Source organism: Bos mutus, chromosome 13 (assembly GCF_027580195.1).
Source record: "Bos mutus isolate GX-2022 chromosome 13, NWIPB_WYAK_1.1, whole genome shotgun sequence".
Taxonomy (NCBI): Eukaryota; Metazoa; Chordata; class Mammalia; order Artiodactyla; family Bovidae; genus Bos; species Bos mutus.
In genome coordinates, this window is record NC_091629.1 from 50,439,336 (window position 1) to 50,461,959 (window position 22,624).

General features: G+C 43.0%; 1 protein-coding gene across 2 annotated transcripts in view; it reads right to left on the reverse strand.

Moving 5' to 3' along the window:
* The window catches only part of MROH8 (maestro heat like repeat family member 8), a 40,840-nt gene that overhangs the window by 12,450 nt on the left and 5,766 nt on the right, over nt 1-22,624 (reverse strand). Inside the window, exons 3-8 of one of the 2 annotated variants that reach the window (XM_005896004.2) lie at nt 20,439-20,584; nt 16,700-16,822; nt 8,853-8,932; nt 7,941-8,085; nt 7,023-7,118; nt 3,000-3,104 (exon numbers count right to left, since the gene is read on the reverse strand). In XM_005896004.2, the coding sequence (XP_005896066.2) occupies nt 3,000-3,104; nt 7,023-7,118; nt 7,941-8,085; nt 8,853-8,932; nt 16,700-16,822; nt 20,439-20,584 (695 nt within the window). The remainder of the gene's footprint in view (nt 1-2,999; nt 3,105-7,022; nt 7,119-7,940; nt 8,086-8,852; nt 8,933-16,699; nt 16,823-20,438; nt 20,585-22,624) is intronic. The other variant, XM_005896005.2, reaches the window with a different exon arrangement.

Sequence of the window (22,624 nt, forward strand, 5' to 3'; positions counted from 1 at the left end):
GAGATGGGAATACCAGACCACCTGACCTGCCTCTTGAGAAATCTGTGTGGAGGTCAGGAAGCAACAGTTAGAACTGGACATGGAACAACAGACTGGTTCCAAATAGGGAAAGGAGTACGTCAATGCTGTATATTGTCACTCTGCTTACTTAAGTTATGATGCAGAATACATCATGTGAAATGCTTGGCTGGATGAAGCACAAGCTTGAATCAAGATTGCTGGCAGAAATATCAATAACCTCAGATATGCAGATGACACTACCCTTATGGCAGAAAGCAAAGAGGAACTAAAGAGCCCTTGATGAAAGTGAAAGAAGAGAGTGAAAAAGCTGGCTTGAAACTTAACATTCAAAAAACAAAAATCATGGCATCTGGTGCCATCACTTCATGGCAAATAGATGGGGAAACAATGGAAACAGTGATAGGCTTTACTTTCTTCGGCTCCCAAATCACTGCAGATGGTGATTGCAGCCATGAAATTAAAAGATGCTTGCTCCTTGGAAGAAAAGTTATGACCAACCTAGACAGCCTATTAAAAAGCAGAGACATTACTTTGCCAACAAAGGTCCATGTAGTCAAAGCTATGGTTTTTCCTGTGGTCATGTACGGCTGTAAGAGTTGGACCATAAAGAAGGCTGCACACTGAAAGATTGATGCTTTTGAACTGTGGTGTTGGAGAAGACTCTTGAGAGTCCCCTGGACAGCAAGGAGATCCAACCAGTCAATACTAAAGGAAATCAGTCCTGAATATTCATCGGAAGGACTGATGCTGAAGCTGAAACTCCAATACCGTGGCTACCTGATGTGAAGAGCTGACTTATTACAAAAGACTCTGATGCTAGGAAATAATGAAGGCAGAAGAAGAAGGGGATGACAGAGGATGAGATGGTTGAATGGCATCACCTACTCATTGGACATGAGTTTGATCAAGCTCTGGGAGAGGGTGAAGCACAGGGAAGCCTGGCATGCTGTAGTTCATGGGGTCGCAAAGAGTCAGACACAACAGACTGACTGAACAACAACAAGAATTATGAATACAACCATTAGGAAACAAGTATCCCAAGAATTTATAATAAGTTGGGAATAAATTAGCCTTGGTGGTTTAAATGGTAAAGAATCTTCCTGCAATGAAGATTCAATACCTGGGTCAGGCAGATCCTCTGGAGAAGGAAACGGCACCCCTCTCCAACACTCTTGCTTGGAGAATTCCATGGACAGAGAAGTGTAGCAGTCTGCACTCCATGGAATAACAGTCAGACACAACTGAGTGACTAACTTTCACTCTTCCCTTTTTTCAGGAATATGTGCTAGTTTGCTAAGTTGAAAAAGTCAGATACAAAGTTGAGATATACCAACTGACAATATTTAAAATTTTTATTTATAGATACTTTACCATATTATGGAAAAAAAAGTCAAGTAGCTGGTCAAAACCTACCAGAAAAAGAAATATAATTTAAAATAAATAATGAAGCAAGTGGAACCAATTAAAAAAAAATGAAGGCAGAAAAGATAAATGAAGTTAAGGGTTTTGTTAGCATGCAGAATGCAGGATCATCTTTTACTCAAACTAGGCCACAGAGCTAGGCTTCAAACTTTCTCAGGCTTCACACAGAGGAACGCACTAATAGGATTCACACTGTCCATGAAGCAAGAAGCAAATAGCCATACAGAGGCAGCACGACTGTTCCTAGGATTGAGGCAGAAAGAAATTTCCACTGTGGCTTTTCAGAAAAATACATTGAGATAGTGGAAACAACAGCTTCTACAACCTATGTACACTAAACAGAGAAACACATATGCAAACTGTGTAAGATCTTTCATTCTCTGATAATATGTTCATTCTTTCAATCAACAAACACTGAGTATCCATTATGTGCCAGGTACTGGTTATGACCATAGCACTTATGGATAAGGCACTGGGGCTGCCACTGCGGACACAAACAGTGAACCTTCCTCAGAAAAGTCCAGGAGACTGCACCACACAAAATTCTGCATAGAACTTTCCGGACGTTCACAGACCCCTCAGGCACCTAAGTTAAGCACCCTTACGTTGGCAATTCTTGCCAGGAAGAAAATGCTGAGGAGGTTCCGCCGAGCCTAGAGGGAGATTATGCATAGGAAGAAGTCATTTGAAACTCTTGTCTTTAGTCTGCAGCCAAAATTAGAGTTTGAGGAAGAAGCATGCATGTGGTCAGACAATAGGGTAGCCAGTGAGCACAGAATAATAAGGTGGTCAGTGAGCCAGAAGTCATGTGCTCTCATCGACCAAACAGAGAACCAGGGAAGTTCCATCATTTGAGGGGCTGAGCTTCAGTAAGGAGGTGGCAAGTTTGGATGTGTTTTCAAAGGGAGAAATGAGAAAGGTAGTGGCACGCTGTCCTTTTGACTGTTAGAATAGTCACATGAATGCTAAGTTCTCTGAGGAATTGTCATAAAGACCTACTATTCCGACTCTCCCCCAGCTTCTCTTCCAATTCCTGGGCCTTACTATGCAGATTGGAGAAATGGTGGATGGAGAACAGAAGAGACTCCAGTGTGGAGAAGATCTACTGAGGAAAGAAGAAAGAGATTTTGTAGATGACAAAAAGGAACAGATCAGGAAAGAGGATCTGAGTTTGGGGAATTCTTTTTAGGAATTATGGGAGAGAATTCAGAACAACTGGAAAGTGAGAATGCAAAAGGGAAAAGAGAGGAGGTATTGTACAACCATTTTCTCTGAGATGCTGGGAGATCTTTAAATTGACTTACATACTTATATTTGCCTGCTACACTTTACTGCTTCAAACTCTTGTGCATCCCCTTGGGTATGCAAGATTACTAAACACAGTACCTGGCCTCAAGCTGCTCACTTACGGGAGAGGAGCAGATAAGTGAATAATGCCAAATGTTCTTACATGAGCATCAAGAAGGCACCAGTCTGGAGAGCCATAAACAGGAGGGGAACTGGGCAGTTCAAAGGATAGCTCTGGGTCCTTCATCTTCAACTGGAGGTCAACCTACTTGCAGGCTGAGATGTTTGAATAAACACTTCAGAACTTGAGTCATGCTGGCTGTGGCCCGTTCCCGTTCATGGTCTTTGTCTGACCGTAACCAGGGATCCATGTGCTGTGAAAAATAAATGGTTAAGCAGCTTGATCTAGGAAAATAACCCAAAAGTCACAAGCTCATATTTTACTAACATTGTTTAATTTCTCTAATAGGTACTCAAAGACTTTCTGATAGAACTGGTTTTCTATTATAATCCTAGAAAATCTTATCACTTAAGATATTTATGCATAACAGGAGGCATTCAATTTGCTTTTACAGAGTATAAATGGAAAACTTGAAACTAACTTTTTACATTTAAAAAAATGGTTTATCAGGAAGATCTATGATAACACCATATTCTTTTAGAAGAAGTGTGGAGGGAAAAGTCTCACATATAACTCTGTGCATGCACGCTCAGTTGCTAAGTCATGTCCAACTCCATGCAACTCCATGGACTGTGGCCTGCCAGACTCCTCAGGTCGTGGAACTTTCCAGACAAGAATACTGGAGTGGATTGCCATTTCCTGCTCTATGAGATCGTCCCAATCCACGAACTGAACCCTCATCTCCTGTCTCTCTTGCACCGGCCTAACACTGTGCCTTCTGGGAAGTCTGCCACATGTCACTACCACATCTGAAAACATTTTCTTAAATGACAAACCAGTTCTGGTTGCAGATGAAAGTAGTGGGATGACAAACCACCACAAAGACCTAGGGAGTCAGGTGGTCCAGCTTCTACCGGTGCTTATATTCTAGACTTGATTTTCTCTTCATCCAACTTTCCTCAATTATTTATTCTCTACTTCTGTATGTTTTTAGCCTTATGAAATCTATTTAAGAAAGAAAGAAAAGCAATGATGTGCTGCTATTAAGGAGCTTTGAGGATGGGAAATTGCATCTGCCTGAATCACCAACCTAGAGCCAGACATCCTGGAATGCGAAGTCAAGTGGGCCTTAGGAAGCATCACTATGAACAAAGCTAGTGGAGGTGAAGGAATGCCAGTTGAGCTATTTCAAATCCTATAAGATGATGCTGTGAAAGTGTTGCACTCAATATGTCAGCAAATTTGGAAAACTCAGCAGTGGCCACAGGACTGGAAGAGGTCAGTTTTCATTCTAATCCCAAAGAAAGGCAATGCCAAGGAATGCTCAAACTACCATACATTTACACTCATCTCACACGCTACTAAAGTAATGCTCAAAATTCTCCAAGCCAGGCTTCAACAGTACATGAACTGTGAACTTCCAGATGTTCAAGCTGGTTTTAGAAAAGGCAGAGGAACCAGAGATTAAATTGCCAACATCTGTTGGATCATCGAAAAAGCAAGAGAGTTCCAGAAAAACATCTACTTCTGCTTTATTGACTATGCTAAAGCCTTTGACTGTGTGGATCACAACAAACTGGAAAATTCTTCAAGAGATGGGAATACCAGACCACCTGACCTGCCTCTTGAGAAATCTGTGTGGAGGTCAGGAAGCGACAGTTAGAACTGGACATGGAACAACAGACCGGTTCTAAATAGAGAAAGGAGTATGTCAAGGTTGTATATTGTCACTCTGCTTATTTAACTTCTATACAGAGTACACCATGAGAAACACTGGGCTGGATGAAGCACAAGCTGGAATCAAGATTGCCGGCAGAAATATCAATAGCCTCAGACATGCAGATGATACCACCCTTATGGCAGAAAGTGAAGAAGAACCAAAGAGCCTCTTGATGAAAGTGAAAGAAGAGAGTGAAAAAGCTGGCTTAAAACTCAACATTCAGAGAACTAAGATCATGGCATCTGGTCCCATCACTTCATGGCAAATAGATAAGGAAACAGTGACAGACCTTATTTTTTGAGCCCCAAAATCACTGAAGATGGTGACTGCAGCTGTGAAGTTAAAAGATGTTTGCTCCTTGGAAGAAAAGTTATGACCAACCTAGACAGCATATTAAAAAGCAGAGACATTACTTTGCCAACAAAGGTCTGTCTAGTCAAAGCTATGGTTTTTCCAGTGGTCACGTATGGATGTGAGAGTTGAACTATAAAGAAGGATGAACACTGAAGAATTGATGCTTTTGAACTATGGTATTGGAGAAGACTCTTGAGAGTCCCTTGGACTGCAAGGAGATCCAACCAGTCCTTCCTAAAGGAGATCAGTCCTGGGTGTCCATTGGAAGGACTGATGGTAAAGGTGAAACTCCAATATTTTGGCCACCTGGTGCGAAGAACTGACTCATTTGAAAAGACCCTGATGCTGGGAACGATTGAAGGCAGGAGGAGAAGGGGACAACAGAGGATGAGATGGTTGGATGGCATCGCTGACTCAATGGACATGAGTTTGAGTAAACTCCAGGAATTGGCGATGGACAGGGAGGCCTGGCGTGCTTCAATCCATGGGGTCGCAAAGAGTTGGACACGACTGAGCAACTGAACTGAACTGAACTGAGAATGGGAAATTGTATCTGCCTGAAACAGTCAGGGAAGGATTCATGGAGGAGGAACTTCACAGAAAGAGTGGCATTTCAGGTAGAAGAAATGGCTTGAATTAAGCTAGGAAGGCAGGAAGGTACAAGGCACAACCAGGTAAATGAGAGAAACCCAACGTGGCTGGAGTGTTGATGTATAAATAGAAGGAGGATGAGAAATAACGTCTGGCTTCCCAGGTGGCTCAGTGCTAAAGAACCCGCCTGCCAATGCTGGAGACGTAGGAGACTGGATCAAGCCCTGGGTTGGCAAGATCCCTTGGAGGAGGAGATGGCGACTCACTCTAGTATTCTTGCTGGAAAAATCCCATGGACAGAGGAGCCTGACAGGTACGGTCCATAGAGTCACAAAGAGTTGGACGTGACTGAGCACAAGCATGAAAAATAACATTAAGGTCTGTTGTGGCAAAGATTAGTATCCATTTGCATAAAGGCACAAATGATTAATAATAATTTAAAGGGTATCCCTTTCTAGAATAGCTGCATCTTAAAAAGAAGAAAGAGAGTAAGACGCTTGAACTGCAGTGAATGCACTCCAATGAGTAACACTCTATTGGTGGAATGGCAGCTACTGGAACGGGTACAGGTGATGGCAGGTGGCTATGAACAACCTTGCCTGGTAGGCAGCTGCCTATTTACTCCTTCATGAGGCTGACTCTGTTCTCTTGATCACTGATTGAAGCCCTTCTATAGTAATGAGCAAAAATAATTTAAGGAATAATTATAGCAAGCATTTAAACCATTTTTGAAGGCCATTTATTCAATACTCATAGTAATTATTATCTCCATTTAAAGGTGAGAAGACAGACCTCCTTGGTGGTCCAGTGGTTAAGAACCCGCCTGCCAACACAGGGGACAGGTTTGATCCTGGAAGATCTGACATGCCTTGAGGCAACTAGGCCCGTGTGCCACAACTATTGAGTCCATGTACCTAGAGCCTGTGCTTCGCAAATAGAGAAGCCACCTCAATGAGCAGCCCATGCACTGCAGAGCAGACCCGCTCACCACAACTGGAAGGAGCCTGTGCTTTCGAAGAACAAGACCCAGTGCAGCCATAAATACATAGATAAGTATTTTAAAAAGGTGAAGACTGCAAGATTAAATTCCTTGCTGAATGTATGTAACCAATGAATGGCAGAGAGTCAGAATTTGAACCCAAGTCTGGCTCAACATGCAGAGCTGATACTCACCTATTACAGTAAGTGAAAGTGTTAGTTCCTCAGTTGCGTCTGACTATTTTCGACCCCATGGACTGTAGCCCTCCAGACTCTTCTGCCTGTGGAATTTTCCAGCTAAGAATACTGGAGTGGGTTGCCATTTTCTACTCCAGGGGATCTTCCTGACCCAGAGATCAAACCTGTGTCTCTTGAATTGCAGGCAGATTCTTTACCGTCTGAGCCACCAGGGAAGCCCATACTCGCCTATTACGTTGCCTCCTAAAACTTAACCTTTCCAAATTTTTTCCTTCCACTTTCACCAGTTAATAGGAATAGTTACCCATTCTCTCCTGATATCTTGTTTACCTTAAAAATGATGTCAAGATTTTCCAAATGTCGGTCTTTTATCACCAAACTCTGGAGCATCTCAACGAACGCCTGGAACGTCCGCCTGTAGAGATACTGCAAAGGCACAGGGTTAGTGAGGACCCCGCGGGAAGCTCTCCCACACTGCACACTTTAAGGCTCTCCTGGTTATCTTAGACCTTACTCAAAGGTAAAGGACCTTTGCGTAAAGCACTCGCAGGCAGTATGTGACTCGAGGTGAAACAATAAATCTTCATTTCAAATGGACATCTCAGCCTTACCAGGAACCCAGTTAACTGATTCTCACTACATGTGAGAACTACTTACAGGTTATCAACATACTTTTAAAGCTTGACTTGTGAGCCTTTCTGATACCTTAAAACCCAGAGAACAAAGTCCCCCTTTGGCAACTGCTTCATCTTCCAGTTTACCAGCTGCAGAAGGAAATCCAGCCTTGGCCCTTCCCTTCCTCTTTTCTCTGCTTGAAAGCTTTTCTTACAGAGATGTTGACATGCCCTCTCTGCAACTGTCACCTCATCAGGAAGCCTCTCTCTGGCACCTGATGCATAGGGCTGGCCAACAAGTTCATTTGGTTTTCCCATGTTATTGAAAAACTAGGCATATGAACGTTCCCGTCTTATTGTAAAGCCAAGTGCAGGAAAAGAAGGAATGAAGGGAAGAAAACAAAATAAAGTGGGATTAAAAAAAACAAAACTATTTAACAACCTATTTTATTCGTCTCCTGCACTGGCAAGCAGATTCTTTGCCAACTGTGCCACCTGGCTGCGCCACCCATTTTATTCACCAGACTTTGCTTAAATAGTTTTTGGTGAGTTCCAAAAAATCGAATGTACTTTCAAAAAGCCAAGATCAGCTGACCCTGTGGCTGGTGAGTTACTCTGGCAAGGTGTGAGTTACCTCTGAATTGCAGGATCCACCTGGCATGATTTCCTGCGGATGGATAAGGGTCTTGATAGAGGGCAGAGCGATTACACTTTTGGTGACAAGACTGAACAGGTCAGCTCGATCTTCAGAACCAAACAGCAAGTAGACATCTTGGCAACTAAAAAAAAGACAGTTTGGGAATAACTAGCTGGGAAGAATCTGATTTGATGTTGATAAGCAGGAATCCAAGTGACCCCAAAGAGAAGGAGAAACTGCTTGGTATATCATTCTAATGGAGGAGACCAATGGCACACTTGTCAGTCTGTCTGGACAAACCTCAAAAAGGTTAAGAGGAGGAGTTTCAGGCTCAGAGCCTCCAACCTGGTCCCTTCCTTTCCCTCCCCAACCCACAAGAGTGACTCCTCAGGCTTTCCTTCAGTTCAACCACAGAAGGAAGCCAGCTACAGTCTGATACAACAAACCACAATTTTCCAAAGTGTGTTGTGCTGAATGCTTGTTAGTTTTTGGTTTTGAGTTTGGGGACTGGTAGGCGGACCCAAGTTTAAAAACCTTTTAACTACAGGACTTCTTGGGACCTTTAATCAGTTAATGTGCCATACTAATCTCTAAGAGAGGTAAATAGCAGACAGCCCTTCCAAATTTCTCAGGCCATGGACTTCTGCTGTCATGAAGCATATATGGGAATACCTTTATACTGAATATACTCTGGACACAACTGAGCTCCACAGAGGTTCTAGTGGGTCTTTGAGATACAGATGGGAGCACACACGAAAGCCAACTTCTTACACAGAAACATGGATCTGGCTTTCCCTTCTCTTTCTAAATAGTTTTCAGGAGTTAAAAATAGGAAGCACGTCTGTTGGCTCTGGCACTGGCCCTGAATGAGGAAGCAAGATGCATGCATAGGGGGCATGCGGGCCTCACCTGAAGTCAGTGATGGTGATAAAGACCTCCTGGAGCACAGGGCTGAAGAGAGACTGCAGGGGCTCCTCCTCTACCAGTGTCTGCAGTGAGAGGGAAAGAACTTTAGAGAGTCGAGAACAGGCAGAGCCATTAGGCCAGATGGCAGGAGACGTGGACGGCCTGGAATAACCACGGCAGGTCCTCTGGCGGGCCTGCTCCTGGGTTCCACCGGGCTGGCAGCAGGACTGTGGCCAGGCTAGGAGTTTAGTCTCTGAGGCCTGGCTTTGCCTCTTACTAGCTATTTGAGCGGATACCTGCCTGTACCTGTTTCCTTATCTGCAAAACAAGGTAACAGTACTATTTATCTTCATAAGTTGGTTGTGAGAATTAAATGAGCTAATTCATAATACTCAGTGCATGTGTGCTCAGTCGCTTCAGTCATGTCCAACTCTTTGCAACCCTATGGACTGTAGCCCGTCAGGGATCTCTGTCCATGGGATTTTCCAGGCAAGAATACTGGAGTGGGTTGCCATGCCCTCCTCCAGGGGATCTTCCCAACCCTGCGATCAAACCCACATCTCCTGCGTTGCAGGTGGATTCTTTACCCACTGAGCCAACTGGAAAGCCCATAATACTCAGTAGCCCTCAGTAACTGTGCAGAGAAGGCAATGGCAACCCACTCCAGAACTCTTGCCTGGAAAATCCCATGGACAGAGGAGCCTGGTAGGCTGCAGTCCATGGGGTCGCTAAGAGTCGGACACGACTGAGCGACTTCACTTTGAGTTTTCACTTTCATGCATTGGAGAAGGAAATGGCAACCCACTCCAGTGTTCTTGCCTGGAGAATCCCAGGGACAGGGGAGTCTGGTAGGTTGCCGTCTATGGGGTCGCACAGAGTCGGACACAACTGAAGCGACTTAGCAGCAGCAGCAGCAGTAACTGTGAGATAGTGTCTGTTAGTCACTATTTTCATGACTAGTGATTATTTCCCAGAGAAGGCAATGGCACCCCACTCCAGTACTCTTGCCTGGAAAATCCCATGGACAGTGGAGCCTGGAAGGCTGCAGTCCATGGGGTCACTGAGGATCGGACACGACTGAGCGACTTCACTTTCACTTTCCACTTTCATGCATTGGAGAAGAAAATGGCAACCCAGTCCAGTGTTCTTGCCTGGAGAATCCCCGGGACAGGGGAGTCTGGTAGGTTGCCGTCTATGGGGTCGCACAGAGTCGGACACAACTGAAGCGACTTAGCAGCAGCAGCAGCAGCAGTGATTATTTCCAGTTTAGGCTTCCTAACTCTTCTTGCTACTAAGCCAGCCATCTCTAGTCTAGTGCCTAATCTTATTCTAAGTTGCTTGTTCTGGAAAACAAATAACTTCACGGATTCCAAACTGGCAGAGGGAAAGCAGCTTTGCACTACTGAATAAACCTGCAGAGTGGTAGGAAAAAAGAGGCTCTGGAGCTGATACACCTGGGTTTGAGCACTGGTTCTGACTCTCTCGCTCTCTGTGACCCTGTGTGTCATATTGAACTTTCCTGTGCCTAAGTTTCCTTATCCAGATGGAGAAGATGAGCTCTTTCTCAGGGAGTTGAGCTGAAGAGCAGATGTGAACGGATGTAGGGGCCTCCTTATGGGACCGTCTACCCAGCCTCTCTGGCAACTGCCTTCGGCCATCAACAGTGGGTGTTCCACAGCCACGTTTCTTTAATATTCATGTATTCGGCTGTGCCAGGTCTTAGCTGCCTCAAGCATGATTTTCGATCTTCATTGTGTCACGCAAGATCTTTAGTTGCAGCATGCAGGATCCTTAGTTGTGACATGTGGGGTCTAGTTCCCTGACCAGGGATCCAACTGTGTCCCTTGCATTGGAAGCGTGGAGTCTCAGCCTCTGGACCACCAGGGAAGTCCGCACACAGCCATGTTTCTGCTAAGTCATTTTCTTCCATTAACCACAACTCGTCTGTCTAGGAGTACACACCACAAGGTCAACTCACTATATTCTCTCTCTTAGGAATGCTGAACTGAGACAAGGAGCCTCAATCTCTGGCTGGTCTATGAAAGGAGAAAACTAAAAATTTGGGAGCACTGCCCTATGGATTGGGTAACCAAACGAGCAAATTTTGGCAGGAAAGAAGTGGGAGGGGGGAGAGGAAAGGGAAGGAGGAGGGAGACGGAGGGAGATGGAAATGCACACAAAGGAGGAAAGAGGTGGAATGTTCGCACTGGGCATGAGGAAATTTTTGTGTGTGTGTGCGGTTTCATTTCCTTTCTGGAGCAAGATGCTCTTCCTATTACAGGATTCTAGGCAGCATGCAGTGATCCTAAGAATAGATCTTCCCTTTTAGGTTTCTCTTGCCTGCCACCCAAAAGATCTCATTTAGAACTTAGGACGGTGCCCAGGAGGCAGTGCTCAACAAACATGCCTGGGCTCTTTTTTGTGCCCTTCTCTGAGTTATCTCTTTCTCTTTTCTCGTCTCACTTTCCAACTCTGGTCAGATCTTGCAGATGGACTACTTGTTCTTTCTGATTTCCTCATGGAGCTTTCTTACTTATTTGTATGGTTCACAGTCTGGAAGGAACAAAGCATCAGACTTGGCCTTCAGGCTGACAGTCGGCCTCTACTCACTCCGATCTACGTCTCTCAAGAGCATCATCACTAAGGTCACAGGGACAGCCTGGCATTTGGATGTTAAGAGGTGAGCTCATCATTCTCCCATGCAAAGGACAGCACTTCTCTGCCTCCAATTACTGAGGACAGCATCCTTTCCCAGGCTCGTAAGAGAGACAATTTGTGGTTTTTTTCCTCTCTTTACTTCCCATGTCCAATCTGTCACAGTGATAGCCCCTTCCTGCTTTGCACAGATTCTGACTCTCCATCCCGGTACCCATATTCCTACATATTCCTGTAGCCACTCCCACGTGGATGAAGGCAGTGCTTTTTAGCTAAAACTCCAGGCCTGCAGTTCTGATTTCAATATACCTGACCACTTCTGTCAGAATAATCTTTAAAAAAATTTTTTTATTGAAGAACAGTTGATTTATAGTGTTGTGTTAGTTTCAGGTTTACAGCAAAGTGAATCAGTTATACACATACACACACACACACATATATATATCTCCACTCCTTTTCGCATAAAGCTCATTACAGAGTATTGAGTAGAATTCCCTCAGTAGGTTCTTAATAGTTATCTATTTTATATAGTTATATATGTCAACCTCAATTTTCCAATTTATCTCTCTTCCCTTTTACCCTCTGATACCATAAGTTTGTTTTCTGTATCTGCGATTCTACTTCTGTTTTTTAAATAAGTTAATCTGTATTCTTTTATAGATTCCACATATAAGTGATATTGTATCTTTTGTCTTTCTCTAACTTACTTCACCCAGTATGTCTTTTGTTTTTTTAAATCAGTAAGGTATGAATGGCTTATTATATATTCACAATTATGCTAACCACTATGTGGAATCAGAAGCTGAGAGGCTTTTTGATTGTAAAGTATTTGTGTAGCAGGGACCTCCCAGGGTGACTATCCAAATCATAGCACTCACCCTTTCTCTGGGAGCTGCCTCTAATACACAGGGAGGGAGGGATGCCCAGAAGTCATGGCATCATGATACCATGCTGCCCCCTGACACGCCCGATTGATGCAGGAGTGGAGAAGAGACCCAGCCTGGGCCAAGCAGACTCTCTCCCTCGGATTGTGGAATTAAGGACTGACCGACACGGACAGATTGGGAGCTGCGAGAGGTTAGGGTCATAGTGATGGCAGAGCATTCCCTGCCTTTGAGACTCCTGGAGGCATCCTGGAATGGGCTTTTTTGGAGGCTTGATAGGTAAACATCTTCCTTAGGCTCTAAGCGAGATATTCCAGCGTCCTTTGTTGGTTTTAATTCTATATGTAATCATTTGGCTGTTCCAGGTCTTTGTTGTGGCATGAGAACTCTTAGTTGTGGCATGTGGGATCCAGTTCCCTGACCAGGTTGAACCCGGGCTCCTTGCATTGGGAAGGGGAGGCCACTGGACCACCAGGGAAGTCCCCATCCCTTTGTTTTTAACATAAGTGAGCCAGAGTTGATCTTCATTGCTCGCCTCAAGAAGAATCTTAACCAATCTTAACAAAATGAGACATTTGTTTCAAAGGTCTTAATGAAAGCCATACAGATATTACTATCTCCATTTTCCAAGTGGAGCTAGAGGTTCAGAGAAGCAAAGTGGTTTGTCTAAAATCACAAAGGTTGTGCTTGACAGAACTAGAACTAGAAACTATGTCCTTTAATTCCTAAAACAGGTCCCTTTCTTCTCCATCCTTCTGCTTCAGGGAGCTCAAACTCTCACTTGGACAACAGGACAGATTATTTTCTTATTAGTTCAGTCTTGTGAACTGCCTGTCCTCCATACTCCTTCAGCATGCATTATTCATATCATAGAAGAGTCTTCCTAAAACATCATTCTCACCCATTTCTTACTCTGCTGCTCAAGTAACACAGTGCTTTTTCAATGTTGAGTATACCCTTTACCAGATGACCTAGTAGTAGGGTTTTGTGGAGGACCTCAAGGCAGAATTAGGGTGGAGTCCCAAGCTGCCAGAGGAAAACTAAGAGGCATTATGGACAAGTCCAGCTACTTTAAAATTCTGCAACAGGAGGACGTTTCTGGTTATCCACTGGTTAGGAATCCACCTTGCAATGCAGGGGACACGGGTGGGAGAACTAAGATCCCAAATGCCTATGAGGCAAGTTAGCCTGCATCCCAGGAGAGAAGCCCCCAGGGTTATGAATAATTCTGCCATAACTCAGAATTACTACTTCACATAGCCAGATCCCAATTTACCCCTCAAAGTCCCTACTCACTGGTTCTTTCTTTCAACCCTATTTATCACTTCCTTTTAAGATTAGCTCAGGAGATCTATCTGGATCAATTTCACTCAAATCTTGTCATTACTTTATATCCCAATTGTCACTGTAGTTCTTCTCTTTTCTATTAAAGTTCTCCACATATTGTTTACATCTTTTTTGATTTTGAAGTAACAGACATACAATAAACTGTACATATTTAAAGTGTATAGTTTAATGATTCTGAACATAGGTATGTATGCATGGAATCAACACCACAATCAGGATATGGATCACTCCCAAAAGTTCTCTTGTGCTACCTTGTAAATTCTCCCTCCTGCCTGTCCCCACTCTACTCCCACCTCCAGGAAAGCACTAATGTGATATCACTATAGATAATCTTAATTTTCCAGAATTTCATGTAAATGGAATCACAGAGTATATTCTCTATCTGGCTTCCTTCACTTAGTATAATTATTTTGAGATTCATCCAAGCTGTACAATATATTAACAGTTCATCCATTTGCGTTGCTGAGTAGTATTCCATTGTATGGATATACCAAAACTGGTTGATCCACTCACCTGTTGATGGATCTTTGGGTTGTCTCCAGTGTTTAGTTTCTACAAATAGAGCTGCTATAAAACACTGGCGTACAAGTCATTGTATGGACATATGCTTCATTTTACCCAGGAATGGAATTGCTGGGTCATATGGTAAGTATATGTTTAACTTTTTAAGAAACTGCCAGTTTTCCAAAATGGCTGTGGGGTACATGGGAGTCTTAGTTGTGCCACATCCTCCTCACTAACATTTGGTACCACCTTTCTTTTTATTTTAGCCAGTCTAGTTGGTATAAAGTTGCATATCATTGTGTTTTTTTTTAAATGTGTATTATTTCTTTATTTGGCTGTGCTGGGTCTCAGTTGCGGCATGTAGACTCTTAGTTGCAGCTTGTGGGATCTAGTTCCCTGAACAGGGATTGAACCGAAGCACCCTACATTAGGAATGTGGCATCTTAGCCACCGGACCTCCAGGGAAGTCCCTCTTGTGGTTGTAATTTGCTTTTTCCTAATCACAGTGATGGAGCATGTTTTCATGTGCTTATTTGTAAATCTTCTCTGGTGAAGTACTGTAACAGATTCTTTTCCCCCTTCTTTTCCATATTCTACTCTCAGCTTCCTTTGCTCTTTTTATTTGGATACTGAAAAGCCATGCTTTGTCATGGATCAAGAGAAAGACTGGAAAATCCCATAAACCTCTTTCTTTAGAATGACCCTGGTTTTCTTCTCAGAGCTGCCTCTCCTCTTGGTTGTTGGAAGCAACACTCTTTTAGCTCCTGCACATGGTCTTGAACAATGATGTCCTGACCCCTGGAGTTTTCTGGTGGACATTGACTCTCCTTAACTCTTCGAGGCTGAACCCCTTGCCAGCTCAAACTTGGGTTGATGCCTGACAGTAGGTATTTTGCTACTGGCTGGACAGGTTCAGGTGCAAAGCATGGGGAAATTCAGCGTGCTTGTGGATTCAGCTTGTGGATCTTCTGAGCTGACTGGCTGAACTATGTGTCAACCCACTGCTGCCAATTTTTGTAGACGTGGGACTGTGGAATCATGCCATTTTGGCTGAGTCCTATGGCTGCATATAACTCTCTTTGCATGGAGCAGAGCCAAGTAAAAACCTTCACTCACCCTTAAATCTGCATCATATCATTCTGTTCTACATAATGTATTACTTGGAATTTTTCTCAACCTACTTATGAGGTGTAGTCACTTCCAAACTGTAAACTCTTGAAGGGCAAGGAATAACCAGCACCACAATGTTCTGGGTACAGAAGATCTTTGATATAGTCTGGCGTGCCTATGGCCTCACTCACTCAGTTGTGTCTGGCCCTTTGGTTCCCCATGGACTGTAGCCTGCCAGGATCCTCTGTCCATGGGATTTCTCAAGCAAGAATACTGGAGTGGGTTGCCATCTCCTTCTCCAGGGGACCTTCTCAACCCAGGGATTGAACCCATGTCTCCTGTGTCTCCTGAACTGAAAGGTGGATTCTTTACCACGCCTACCACTTAACACACCCGTTAGCAGGTTAGCCTTCAGTTCTGAAAACTAATCATCAATCTAATCAGCCTTACAAATCTGTGCACCTACAGGTGTACCTACGGCTGATTCTTGTTGATGTATGACAGAAAATCACAAAATTCTGTAAAGCAATTTTCCTTCAATTAAAAAAGTTTTTTTAAAGTTAAGTGCTTGTCTAAGTGCATCTGGATCCTTTGACATGGAACAGACCACTCACTTACTCCTCTGTGCCCTTACTAGACTTATTTAAACTTTTGTTATAGTCTCTGTGACACTTGATTGGCTGCAGGAACAGAGATTATATCTTTGTGGCCTCAGTTCCTAGGATACTGTCTGGAACTGTCAAGTACTTAGCAAGGCAATGCATGAATGAGTTAGTGGCAGAGTATGGCTAGAGTTAAATAAAAACAGGACAACAATAAAAAGGATACCACCATGTTTCTCAAATGCAAAATATGTGTTAGGTACTGTGTTCTGTGGCCGGCATTTATTTATTTAATGCTCTCAGTAGCTATGTAAAGTACTGGGTTGGCCAAAAACTTCATAACATCGTATGGAAAAATCCAAACAAAATTTTTGGCCACTCCAATAGATACAGCTATTCTCATTTAATAGATGAGAATACTGAGGCACGGAGAAGTGCAGTACTTTCCCGAAGTCTCACAGCTAGAAAGAGGCAGAAGTGGCACTGAACTAGGCATTTGATTATAGAATCTGCCTCAGAACTACTGCTCGCTTATTTAAATGCTGTTCCTTCCCTTACTGCTGCTCTTTTAATTGGTTTTCAAGGCTGATTATCTTAGTGGAGTACCTTGGGTATTTCTCCTCTATGCAGAAATACTAATATGAAAAAGAAGTTGAGGGAATTGATAACATAGATGCAGCCACTAAAAATTTTGTTGTCATAGAATTTGCATGGTGACAATAATCTGGGATAAGGTCAGAATACTTACACTTAGCAGATGCACAATGTCTGCTATGTGGCTGTGAATGAATGATTCTGTGGTTTCATCAGAAGGTAAAGTTCGGCTGAGAGAAGACAAAGATCTCAGGGCTGTCAGCTTCTCAAGTTCACTCTGAGTTTGTGGGAAAATGATAAAAACGCAACTCTACATTATAATCTCATTTGATAATTGTAAAAGGCTTTTGAAAAGCTTCTTGGAATGTTTTAAATGACATCTCATTCAACCCAAGATTAGCATTTTATTACAAGGAATAAAGAAGTTACAGAGGAATAACATTCCTTGTCCAGTGGCCCTGCCTGAGTTTGGGTCTTCATTTTCCCTCTCAGCTAGATTTTCCTAAGTACTCCATGATGGCTCTATGCACCTTTAGTCTGCATCTCCACCTACCTTCCCTGTTTGTGTGCTGTGTGCTTAGTTGCTCAGTCATGTCTGACTCTTTGCAACCCCATGGACAGACCTGCCAGGTTCCTCTGTCCATGGGGATTCTCCAAGCAAGAATACTGAAGTGGGTTGCCATGCCCTCCTCCAGGGGCTCTTCCCAACCCAGGAATCGAACCCAGGTCTCCCACATTGCAGGCAGATTCTTTACTGTCTGAGCCCCCAGGGAAGCCCTCCCTGTTTACTGTTTCTTAAAGGCGACCTCTGACACTGTTACGTCCAGCTCTCCTGATGTCATTAAAAATTCATTATTTTGAGTCTTTGTTTTCTATGAAAATACAAGTTCTGATTTGAAGAATAAAATCTTTTGTATTATTTCCTTTTCTGATTATAAAAGCAATATCTATCATACAAACTTTGAAAAAATAGGGTATTAAGAAGAAAGCAAAAGACACCAATAATTCTATGTATCATGAGAAAATCTCTTCCCGTCTTTTTTCCCCTGCATGTAGATGGTATAAATTGGTATAAGCCCTCTGGACAGCAAGTGGCAATAAGTAGCAATATATAGCAATGGCCTGATTTTCTATCACCTGGATTAGTAGAACAAGCCTACATTGGGTTACTCTGCTCCAGTTTTGTCCCCTTCTAGTCTATTCACCCAGCTATGACCAGTTTCATGTCATAAAATGCAAATTTTATCAGGTAACTCACTGTCTACTGAAACTCTTTTCAACAGCACCCATTAAAGTTAAGGCCCTTCTCAAAGTGACCACAGCTAACTTCTGCCATTTCATCTTCCACCTTGCCTGGTAGCATACTGAGTTTTAGCCCAGTTAAGTTTCATGCTGCTCTTTCTTGCTTTTGGGCCTTTCCGCCTTCTCAATTGTCTACACTTTTTGTTTACTGACTGAAATCTATATATATGCTTTAAGACTTAGATCATGCATTCTCTCCTGAAGTTGGGTTAAGTACCCTTCTAAGTGTATCCATTAACCACATGTATATATTGCTAACATGGTATTTGTGATACTGTGATAAAGTTGCCTTCTTACTCATCTATTACCCTGACGCTGTGGATTTAGGTCAGGGCAGGGAATGGGCTTTTTTTTTTTTTCCAATTCACTGCAGCAATCCAAGCACTTTATTAATTACAAAGAAATCCTTTAGAAAGCCCTACTGACGTGAAGTATAAAGCAAAGTCAAAGTCAAAAGTGAAGACCAACACTCTGGCTTTAAGTCTTAAAAAAATTTTTTTACTGGCATTATACATAGAGAAAATATAAAACTTGTTGAATTTTCACAAACCCCAAACATCTGTGCACATATGTTCAAGGGAAATGAAAACTGGATCTCAGAGAGGTATCTACACTCCCATATTCACTGCAGCATTATTCACAGTTAGATAGATGGCACAGTGGTAAAGAGTCTGCCTGCCAATGCAGAAGATGCAAGAGACATGAGTTCAATCCATGGGCCGAAAAGCTCCCTTGGAGTAGGAAATGGCAACCCACCCGGGACTCTTGCCTGGAGAATTCCATGGACAGAGGAACCTGGTGGGCTGCAGTCCACAGGGTCGAAAGGAGTCAGACACAGCTGAGCACACACGAACATGGAAGTAACCCAAGTGTCTGTTGACAAAAGACAGAGACCTTGGACACTGCTTTAGATGTGCCAGGCTTCTCTGAGTTCATCAGACATTCTCTGACCCCTTCTGCCACAAAGCTGTTAAATGTTTCATTTCCTATTTCTGGAACGTGCGTGCGTGTGTGCTGTCACTTTAGTCGTGTCCGACTCTCTGCAACCCCATGGACTGTGGCCCACCAGGCTCCTCTGCCCATGGGATTCTCCAGGCAAGGATTCTGGAGTGGGTTGCCCTGTCCTCCTCTGGTGGATCCTCCCAACTCAGAGATCAATCCTCCAATTTTAACTTCTCCTACTTTCTCCTATTCATTCCTTAGACTTGAGCTGAAAGGTTACTTCCTCAGGAATGCCTCCATTTACCCCCAGGTCAAGACAAATTCTTTTGTTATATGCTCCCACAGAATGAATGAATGTTTCACTTAAATAATGAATACTGCATTATTAAGTAGGATAATACAGATCTATAGTTACTGACCAAGAAATTTCTTTTTTCTCCCACTATCTCTGATGCGTGCTTTTCTATAATTACATGTATTTGTACGCACAAGAAAAAGTCTGAAAATACATACACCAAAATGTTAACAGAAATTATCTTAGGAGGAAAACTGCTAAGTCACTTCAGTCGTTTTCGACTCTGTGCGACCCCATAGATGGCAGCCCACCAGGCTCCCCCGTCCCTGGGATTCTCCAGGCAAGAACACTGGAGTGGGTTGCCATTTCCTTCTCCAATGCATGAAAGTGAAAAGTGAAAGTGAAGTTGCTCAGTCTTGTCCGACTCTTCGCAACCCCATGGACTGCAGCCTACCAGGCTCCTCCATTCACGGGATTTTCCAGGCAAGAGTACTGGAGTGGGGTGCCATTGCCTTCTCTGTAGAAGGAGAACTAAGATAACTTAAATCTTGAGAGGATTAGGGAAGATTAACCTATACCTTTTATTACAGTTTTCTTTGTTTTTATACGAAATTTAAAATTACTATAAACATAAAAATAATGTAGAAGAATATGTAAATATATTTATTATAAATACAAAAAATAAATGTAAAAGTATTGTGGATAAAGAATGCCACCTGCCATTTGAGTGAACAAACGGTGCTGTGCCTGTCAAGCCATCAGCCATTGGAGCTGCTCCGTACCTTCTCACACGCACTAAAATGATTAATTGGAAATGTCTGCTTTTGTAATTAGCAGTCCATCTTTTGGTGCTTTCACTACATAGTTTTTTTTCCCCATCAAAACTCCTTTTTATCCTGACTCCTCTCTTACCAACAGTCCCTCAGAGCTATCTGAAAGACTGTCATTCCAGTCCTTAGTGTTAGCCACTCAGTCCTATCCGACTCTTTGTGAGCCCAGGGACTGTAGCCCGCCAGGCTCCTTTGTCCATGGAATTCTCCAGGTAAGAATACTAGAGTGGGTTGCCATTCTCTTCTCTAGGGCATTTCCCAACCCAGGGATCTAACCTGGGTCTCTCACATTGCAGGCAGACTCTTTACCATCTGAGCCACCAGGGAAGCCCTTTAGTCCTTAGTAACACCTCCGAAAAAGCCGAACTCTTCATTTGCAGGTTATGCTTTTTTTTTTTTTTTTCCAGTTGACAGTATACATTTAATCAATTTTATACCCTATAGTATAAATGTTTTATATAAAAAATTTTAAGATATTTGGTAGATGAATAATTGGAATACCTTGGAAGATTGCTTGTGCGTACCTTTAGTTCACCATTAAAAAACTTCTGGATGGATTGGATCAGCTGCTCGACAACGACTTCACCGAGGGGGCCTTGGTGGGTCAGGTGTCTGGAGGTGTCTGTGAGGGATTCCCTGGGGAGTCCGGGGATTTCCGAGATGTCCGAGTCTAACGCCGAAAGAAAGACATTGGATGGTGCCTCTGTACTGTGTGAAGTCACACGGTTTAGTGGGGAGGACCCCTGGACATCAAGATAGATAGGTCCTGTTCTCACCCTTCCTATTTCCTCTGCAACCTGGGACAAGTCTCTTCCCCTCCTGAGTCTGTTTTCTCAATTACAAATCCAATGTTCTCCAGTGAGTGAGTGAAGTCGCTCAGTCGTGTCCGACTCTTTGTGACCCCATGGACTGTAGCCTACCAGGCTCCTTTGTCCATGGGATTCTCCAGGCAAGAGTACTAGAGTGGGTTGCCATTTCCTTCTCCAACAGCCTCCAATGTTCTCCAAGGCCCTCCTAAACTACAAACACCTTTAAGGCTGAGCTGAGGGTTATAAGAGCATGGGTTTTTCTAAGTCTGAGACTAGTTTGAATCCTGGATCCACCACTTACTAGCTATATGACATTCATTAAATTAGTCTGTCTCTTAGAAGCTTAGATTCCTCACCAATAAAACAGGGTTATTGTTGGAGACTGAGTGAGGTAGTACATACAGAAGACTTTCTCAGTATGTGGCCCACAGTAAGCACTTCAATGGTAGATATTCTTCTGTAAATCCAAAAGTCTTTGAGCCTGCAGTGACTAGAGCTTAAAATATAGTGGCCTCTTGTGCTGATGATCTCTTTCCAAGTGGAGCAGGTGGCTGAGTAAGTGCTTGAGGTATCTCCTTCTTGACCTGAGATATAGTGGGTTGGCCAAAAAGCTAGTTTGGGTTTTTCCATACCATCTTACGGAAACATCTGAATGAACTTTTGGGCCAACCTAATACTTTAATAGCACAGGTTCCAGAGTCTGCCTAGGCTCACATCCTGGTTCTGCCTCTTCTAGCTTTCTGACTTTATGCAACCTTAGTTTCTCTGGGCCTATTTCTACATTTCCAAAATGGGGATGATAACAACCTTCTTTATCGAGTGACAAGGATTCTGCTGGCATCATTTCCCTGTTCATGTAGTTTTTAAGATTATAAAATACACCAATTCTGTTTAATAAACTTTGCAGGAAAAAAGGAACACTCTGATACCAATTACAGTGATTATAAAATAAATATATCATGATTAGAAATTATACAATGTGACAATGTATATCTTATAATTGAGGAAATACAATAATTTTATTGCCAGTGAGGAACATAGCGTTTTCCTTTGGGCCTTCCTAGATTCAGGTCGTTTTATATCCTTGCTTCCTCCATTTCTGATACCAAATTTCTTATTCCTATTGGGTAAATAGCCTTCCTAGTTCCTCCCTAACACACCTATCAGCTGAGGGTTTCTCTACTTTTGTTCACTTAGTGGTTTCCATGACTACTGTCTTCTGTATATTTCTCCCACTTCCTGCCATGTGTCTGTCGTCCATTGGAAGCCTATGTTCCTGTTCACCTATGATCTTTGCACAGGCTTTCCTTCTGCCTGCTTGTTTCTTCTTCCTCTCCCCACCTTCCCTTCCTCTCTTTGCCTAGCTAACCCCTACTCATCCATCAGAGCTCAACTCCAGGATCCCTTTCCTGAATCCCCTTTGCGCATTTTGGCTAAGTATCCTCTGAGCTGCTAATAAACCTTTCTCTGTCTGCTCATTACTTCCTCCCCAACCCTTAATCACACACATTATACTGAGCTCCAATCATTTGTTTATAAGCACACTGTTCTATAGCTAGATCAGTGTTGAGAGAACAATAGGGCTTCAATAAATATTTGTTGAATGAATGTACAAGTGAATTAATGTAGTTCCTCAAACACACTGTAGCTGTTCAACTTTTTCATAGTGCTTACTACAATTTGTAATTACTTTGTTTGTTGTCTGTTTACTTTTTGGGGGTCATTTTCAAAAAGCACTATAATGTAAATCCTATGAGGGCAGGGATCACATTGGCCCTGTTCATTGTTGTATGCCCAGCAAGTGGTCCTCAAAAAATGTTTGTAGAATAAATGAAAGATAGTTATGCTGTAACCCAATCCAGCAACCATCCACATCTACCTCTCCCTTCTCAGAATCCTTC